We start from the raw sequence: 8,679 nt of genomic DNA, 5'->3' as shown, positions 1-8,679 counted from the left end.
TCAACCATTCCACTACTTTCATAACAACCGACATAGAGTGCTAATCCCAACATGAACATTTCCTTATTTTTGGAAAATCTCAGAGTAAACAAAAAAATCACTAACAAATATTTATGGCAGTTTAGGTCCAAGCTATGCGTCTGGGACACCTTCCCAAAGCAAGACATAAAATCCAAGTTTTTATTTACAAAATAAGCTCAACTTAAGTTAGACAGAGAACAGCCATTGGAGGCTTCTTCACACAATTAAATGAGTTACTTACGTCTTCTGTACAACTCATATATTTATATATTCATATAATTAATCATGTAATATACAATACTTGATCAGAAAACGGTTTCCCGTTTTCAATAAATAGATACACGCTTGCGCTCGCTCACCCACACACATAATCGTGCATACACCGTAGTTCTGTATTACTGCATTTTATACACGTTTTAGTTTACTTAAGTCCTCTTGCGGCGAATGTATGGTTTCTTGTATGTCGACTTATTTGAAAAACAATACTGACATATCTTAAAGGAAAGGCCATCAGCACAGTGTGACCATATGAAAGCCTTCGTGCGTACAATCTTAAAACAATTTCAGAACACTTTCCATATGAGGCAGACCACTATCTCATGGATCTAGGTATATATATATATATATATATATATATATATATATATATATATATATATATATATATATATATATATTATTTATTTATATTTATATATCAGCTTATATACACTTCAGGGATTAGGATATGCACATTTCAAAAGTCTTTTTGTATAGTATTTACACGCAGCACTGAAGGGTAGTATGTACATGGTTCCTACAGCCATGCACACGCAGAATAATGAGGTATAATAACAAAAATCATCAGTATTGCTGGTTTATAAAGGATATTTTTGTATATAACGACACCAGAATAAGTCTCGCACTTGACTTATTGTGGTATCTATATACTTTAGGAAAATATTTCTCAATTGATACTTTTCAGTACTAATGGTCATGTAAATAGTGTTCACAGGAGTACTAATAATTATAGCATGTGCCATACAAAACTTTACTCCTACTAAGTAAATTTTATTTTTTTATTGCCAGATCAAGGCGTCATATGTACACTCTGACAGAATATACTTCGTGCGCAAGGCTTTAAAGAACCGTACATACCATACTGAGCACTGAAAATAATGGTGGCTTTCCTACAAATATCACAGATAATTGAGTAAATACCAACAGAGCATCTACCATGCTGATGTGTTACGTTATGTGAAGGTCTCCTTTGAGTATTCTCATGAAGGTCTTCTTGAACTGCTGGTTAGCTAGCGCATAGCAGAAAGGATTTATTGGGCTATTAGCATAACATAGGAAGTAAGCAAACATGTAGACATGCGTGTTTGTACACTGGCAAAAGCCTTCAGCAATAGCTAAAATGTGATAAGGTGTCCAGCAAGCGACAAATGCTCCCAGAATAATTGAGATGGTTCTCAAGGCCTTATTGGCTCGATTTTCAGATTTTGAACGGTGACGTTTTTCTCCTTCATTCTTTTTCTTTTTCTTTTTCAAACTCCTAATTGATTTAACAATGCCTTTCCTGGATCCCTTTAGGGAACCCTTTATTGAACTTTGAGCATCAGAGGTTACTGCTATGGAACCACCCTTGTCCTTTTCTATCAAAGATGAAGATTCGGTTCTGGCAACACTGGTGACGGTTTTGTTTGAGTTAACATTGTGAGTTGTAATGAGCTGATTTGTTGGTCCTGCATTGGAAACGCTTGGCTTACCTGCCTCTGGAGTTGCACCTCCAATATTTGTTCTTGGTCGTACAGGAGGCGGGGGAGCATTGGTTACAGTAGTATTATTTGCATTATTGGCTGTTGTAGTTATGCTATTGTGAGCATTTTGTGCAGTATTACCATTCACTGTTGTTGCTTGGTGTGGACTAACAAGACTAGTATCTTTTTCTGTTCCTGCAAGAGAGGTCACAGCTGTACAAGCATGAATGATTGAAGTTACTACCACATTGGTCGAATGGTCTGAATTTTCATCTTTGTCACCACCTTCATCATCAGCATCTGCTGACTCATCAGCTTCTTCAATGCTCATTTCTAAGTCTTCGTCATCGGATCGGGATTGCATTCTACTCATCTTTCTGTGTATGCTATGAGGAGTAGTGAGAGAAGAAGTTAGAGAACGACCTGTGGCTGAGCCTGGGCTGTGTAATGTAGCCGCCCATACTGAAGATGGTGGGTCCTCCACCACAGGGGAGGGCAAAATAATTGAAGATTCATCCATGAAGCGTAAATCACCCGTATCCAGACCCGTAAGAATATCATAGGCCATAGGGCCGTAGTTAAGGGAGGAAGGAGGACGTGATGTGCAGATACTGCTAACACTCATAGTGTCAGCAAACATTGCAGGAGGAGCTATTAGTCTCTCATCAAGCATGTCAGTTGGCGTGGAGGCAGCTAGTGGAAGGATAGGCACAGTACTGATAGGTCTAAGAGGTAATGAAGTTGGATGAAGAGGTTGTTGTGGTTTTGATGACTGGGGTGGCGTTTCTCCACCTGACTGGATACTTAGTGTCTCATCTGAATGTCCACTATTGGATTGACCACTGTTGTTGTCATCATTCTTTGAAAAATCTGCAGACATTCGTTTGGCTAAAGGTGCTGTAGCAGCTCCTAATGTTACATCAAGAAGGCCTGAGCCATGTAGACTTTGTTCATGTAGGGCCACATCAGGAAGGATTGGAGGTTTTTTAGGAGATGGGTGATTATGGGAAAAAGGTAGAGATCTTGCAAGCTGGACTGCTAGAGCTCCTATTCCAGCATCTGATGAAGAACTCCCCTCTAATGTTGTTGATGTATCTAGTACACTTTGTTCTGGAATTTTTGGTAGAGCATCAGCTGTTGGAGTCTTACGATGTTGTGATGGTGGATCAAGGCGAGGAACAGCACTATTTGGCATTGAACGGCGTGTGGATGATGGTACTTGACTACTCTCTTCATCAGAGTCAAATGCTGGACTACTTGATCGCTCTGATTTTTCTGCTGGTTCTCCACGTCTTTCAGAAAAGCTAGTTGTTTCTGTAGTCTTAGAAGAAGTTTTTTGACTTGATGATGATTCACTGACACCTGATCCTCCTTGGGGAGCCTGAGCTGGCTGTGCATTGATGGAAGGTGGTGCTGGTTGTGGCTTATCTTGGCTAAGTAGAGTGCTCTGTGTTTTGCTCATACCTAATCCTGCTGTTCTGCCTGCCATCCCAGCCATTCCTCCAGCACTAAGAGCCACAAGTGTTTGCATCTTCCTATGCTTTGCCTCTGACTTTTTCTGCATGTCATATGCTGTTTTATAGATTCCTGCGTACAAAACAAAAAGCACTACAAGGGTGACCCAATAATAAGTGACAATAAGAGCTGTGTTGAAAACGGGGTCTCTTAGAAACTGTACCTCACATTCGTTGGGTTGAAGAGACCGGTATCCAACAAAATGTTCCCATCCAAAGATACTGATAAAAAAGAGAAGTGCTGGTATAATCCAAGTCATGGCAACCATCACCATCACTTTTGTTCTTGTTCGCCATCCACGATACTTTGCTGCAATTTTTACAGAGCAAAACCTGTCTATGGTAATAAGTAAAACAGTGTACTGAGAAGCTAAGCAAACGGTATAATCTACAGATAGCCATAAATCACACAATATGGGGCCAAGTGTCCACTCTCCCATTAAGACATAAACTGTATAGAAGGGCATTGAGATAGATCCTATGAGGACATCTGTCATAGCTAAAGATGCGATGAAGTAATTCGACGGTTGACGAATCGCTCTTTCTACAATGAATGAAAGCAACACCAGAAGATTACCACCCACAGTCAGGATCATGCAGCAAGCCAAGCATATGGCAATGAGGACTGTTTGCCAGAGCTCAAAGGGCGGTAAACCAGACATATCGCTCTCCTTTGCGGTGGCATTGGATGCACTACACTCCAGGGAGGTGTTCCCCCAGCAGGTGAGGTTGTCTCCCCAAAGATCGGAAGATGCATTGAGGAAACTGATGAAAGGGTCGTTGATTATTGGTACGCCATTCCAGGAGACAACGTAGGGCACCAATGTCGTCCCAGTGCCGCCCATTCCCAGGGTATCCCCCAGGGGCGCCGTCATGTTAAGAACCCCAGTCCTACCGCTCTCAGCATCACCACTCCGACCACGTTGCTGTTTCCTGCAATGGAAAGAAAATTGTATTAATGAAAATGATCTTACGTTATAGAATATAAATGATGAAATTAAATTATTGATTAAAATTTACATATGCTGTAGTTTCAATTCAAATAAATGAAATAAATAGAAATAGAGATGATACTGATGGAATGGAATGTATATAATTAGCTTTACATACGCAAGTTTTCAACACAATAGGGAGATTTGGATGATTGTTCACACTACCTGAATAAGTGATTTGAAAAAATTATAATTGGAAGGCTGTCATATGGATGGGTAGGTAATATTTGTTTTATAAAATATCCTGTTCTATATCATTTCTGCTGCAGTTTAATGTCTCTTTCCAAAATACCTATCATCGCTTACTACTACTACTACTACTACTACTACTACTACTACTATGATTATTTTTGCATATATATATTGATATTAATTTGAACTAAATCCTTAAAGTTACGTCCCTATATATATATATATATATATATATATATATACATATATATATATGTATGCATATATATATATATATAAATATATATATATATATACAGTATATATATATATATATATATATATATATATATATATATATATATATATATATATATATATATACATCTCTCTCTCTCTGTCTCTCTCTCTCTCTGTCTCTCTCTCTCTCTCTCTCTCTCTCTCTCTCTCTCTCTCTATATATATATATATACATATATATATATATATATATTTATATATGTATATATATATATATATATATATATATATATATATATATATATATATATATATATATATATATATATATACACCTCTCGGCTGACCGTCATGACTAGTTTTAGTTGATAGTTATATTTTAGAACAGTATGTCGATAATAGAAATCTACCCATCCTCTCTCTCTCTCTCTCTCTCTCTCTCTCTCTCTCTCTCTCTCTCTCTCTCTCTCTCTCTCTCTCTCTCTCTCTAATATGTTTGCAAAAAATGCCAAAGAAGTAGCAAAAGATTTGTGAAAGTCTCCGTCATGGATTCATTACTAAAATAATCTTTTTGGATCATGTATTTTTATGTATATCATATAATTTGTTTTAATAAATGTAGTATAGGGCGTGATGTATTTTCTCGAAATCTGCTATAAGTGAATACTTCATACTAACTAATAAATGTAGTATAGGGGGTGGTGTATTTTCTCGAAATCTATTGTAAGTGAATACTTCATACTAACATAGTGCAAAGACAGATACTACTTACTGGTATACCGAAAAATATGAGTCGTTTTATTAATAATGAAAAAAAAAATAAATAAAAATACCTGAGGCTCGTTGGCTGTTGCCTAACGAAAGGTAAATACTCCGAGTTAGAAGAAAAAATAAATGACCGTGGCTGATTTGAAATCTTTGTTATTGACTTTTGTATTCTGTATATGTTTTAGATGTGATTCTTCATACGTGTTTTAGACGTGATTCCCAATAAGTGTTTTAGATGTGATTCTCAATACGTGCTTTAGATGTGATTTTCAATACGTATTTTAGATACGATTCCTTATCCGTGTTTAAGATGTGATTCTTAGTACGTGTTTTAGATGTGATTCCTTATACGTGTTATAGATGTGATTCTTCATGCGTGTTTCTTTTCACCATACGTGTTTTGCATGTGATTCTTTCCCACGTGTTTAAGATGTTATTCTTTCCTACGTGTTCTAGGTGTGATTCTTCCCTACGCGTTTTAGATGTGATTCTTCATACGTGTTTTAGACGTAATTCTCAAATGTGAAAAGTTTGTTTTCCTAAATATTTGTACGTCTGTGGCTGCTATTGCTTTGGAGCAGCGTTTGTCATAATAAAGAAAAATCTTTGAACTGTAATACTTGCTTTCCACATGATAAATCAACAACGTCAAAACAATACACTGATTAATATATTTTTTTTTTCTAATTCGAGTGCTCTGCATTAAGGACGTATCCCCCATAATCTTGCCATAGGAATAATTACTCTTAACTACGTTCCGAATTTAAACTCTGGTATGTAAGGGTACAAGAAGAGTTGGAAAACCGAGGCCTACATGGCTCAGTATTGAATTAAAAGCCCAAGATAGAGACGACTGGTGAAATCTAACAAAGGCCCTTTGCGTCAATAGGCGTAGGAGGGGATGGTGTAGATGATCGCGGAGTTGATAAGTGCTTAGTTTGTATCCTTTTACCTTACTTCCAATCTTGCCTCCTTTGTTCCATCTTGCTGAACAACCTTTAATTTGTACTGTATAGTTTAACCTGCAAGATTTTCCCCAACCTGGGCGTTGAACGGCCATATAGGCTCTTGAATCCATAATTGCTTATTTTCTGTTTCTTATTTGAATCATTATTCTTTCCATAGCACTTTTAGTTGTTACTAGCTTATGTTCCAAGACTTTATTAACACTTCTGATGCATAACTTAAAACTGGTAGGACAACGTGATTAAATACTTTTCTTTTTAAAGGAAGCGACATTTTACTTTTCATAATCTCTTTTTGTTTATTAAAAGATCTCCATTCCAGGGTTATCCTTCTTTCAATGTTGGTCCTGGGTTTGACACATGCTGTTTGTCCAAAGTATGTATATTAACAATCTCTAGAGCCTATATATATATATATATATATATATATATATATATATATATATATATATATATATATATATATATATATATATAGATAGATAGATAGATAGATAGATAGATATAAATAAGCATATATGAATATATATGAGAATCACTCATAAAAGCACTCACAAGCCATGTATCCATAGCAATGTACACACTATATATATATATATATATATATATATATATATATATATATATATATATATATATATATATATATATATATATAATGATAATGATGATAATAATAGTGATAGTAATATTAGTATTGTTATTAATAATAATATCCATAGTAGTATTACTATTAATGTCATTACTAATAATAATAATAATAATAATAATAATAATAATAATAATAATAATAATAATAATAATAATACGTAGCCCATCTCCAAATTTCTTAAAATGTTTTCCTTATTAAAAATGATGTACAGTAATTTTTTTTTTTTTACTGAAGTAGATATTTACCTTCTGGAGCTAACGAGGAAAATTTAACTACCAAAAATATTCATGGTTACAAAACATCAAGTTTTTCCAACGAAATGAAACCCTTAGCTAAAACAAAGAGTTGAATTTTATATTTTACTGACTCTACGAGTTTGCTTTGTTGCACCAAGCCTAAGGTATTATAACAAGTGGATATGGTAATATTTTGGTAGTGTCCTACCCAGAGCCATTACCGCTTAGCAGTACATAGAAACTTGCTGTCTTAGTTTTTGTGCGAGCGAAGTGAACGCACAGCGGATAAAAACCATTATACTCTGTCGAAATATTACCCAAATCTAATGGTTTTTGCTCTGGCATGCGCTCGCTTCGCTCGCGAAAAAAATGAAACATTAAGCTCCTATGAACTGGCAAGCGGCATTGGCTGGATGGCACTCTACCGAAATATTACCGTAGATTGTCCTGACATTACAAACCTGATAAAACAGATTGTAAATATCTAACTACCTTCTAAATTCTAATCTGAGCGGAGCAAATATCTTATGTTGTCTTCCTGATCTTAGTAGTCAATTTGTAGCTATTGAATAATTTCTTTCTTATCCGAAGTTATCGGTGAATTATCTACTGTAGTCCATCAATGATACATAAAAATTCACGGTTAAATCATTATTACAGTGAATTGTATAGTTTTCCATGCTTTCTTTCCCACTTTCATCTCTATATTAGAGGGTCGGTCGCCTGATGCATTGTCTTCAATGCCTTTAATGAAAGGTATCCTCATCCACCAAACCTCTTCTCTCTAGATCATCCGTCACCTCATCTCTCCATCTAATTCTCTGCATACTTCTTGATCCTCTCCCCCCTGCTAACAGGTTCTTCCCAATCCCTCCTCACTCCTTCTCCACTAGCCATCCTCAATTTCGTGCCCTTACCATCTCAGTCTTGACACTCTTATCACCTCCGCAATCTTTACTACGCCTGCCATTCTTCTTATTTCATCATTTTCCAATCTTTCAAGCAGTACACATGGACACTTCCAAAGGATTTTTGGAAGCTCTTCCTGAAGGTTGAAATTTTTCCCTTCTCTGAAGGAAAAACATTGTCTCCTGCGATACCTTAATTTCACAATTGTCAAGTGGTAATCATTATGTTTCACCGCTCGCAGACAAGAATATCCACAATAGATTTGAGAAAGCAAAGGTCTCTCAATTCTCATTCCTTTTTTTGTCTTTGATTTACCGGTCACAATGAATAGCCTTTTAAACTTTGCTCTTCCGGGTTATAAGTTAACTACTGATATTTATATCCTGGTTCGGTTTAAGGCTGTTTCAGGACATTAAGGAATATAACTTGTTATGCATTAAATCCTTAAGTGTATTAAATCATTGTTTCC

The 8,679-nt window shown here is 35.9% G+C and overlaps 1 protein-coding gene across 1 annotated transcript in view; it reads right to left on the bottom strand.

Moving 5' to 3' along the window:
- Positions 1-723: 723 nt before the first annotated feature.
- The window catches only part of LOC137641790 (muscarinic acetylcholine receptor gar-2-like), a 126,915-nt gene continuing 118,959 nt past the window's right edge, over positions 724-8,679 (bottom strand). The window contains exon 3 of the mRNA XM_068374511.1: positions 724-4,210. Within this exon, the coding sequence (XP_068230612.1) occupies positions 1,249-4,152 (2,904 nt within the window). The 5' untranslated portion in view covers positions 4,153-4,210 and the 3' untranslated portion in view covers positions 724-1,248. The remainder of the gene's footprint in view (positions 4,211-8,679) is intronic.

This window comes from Palaemon carinicauda, chromosome 1 (genome assembly GCF_036898095.1).
Source record: "Palaemon carinicauda isolate YSFRI2023 chromosome 1, ASM3689809v2, whole genome shotgun sequence".
Classification (NCBI taxonomy): Eukaryota; Metazoa; Arthropoda; class Malacostraca; order Decapoda; family Palaemonidae; genus Palaemon; species Palaemon carinicauda.
This window is presented reverse-complemented; position numbering and strand designations above follow the sequence as displayed.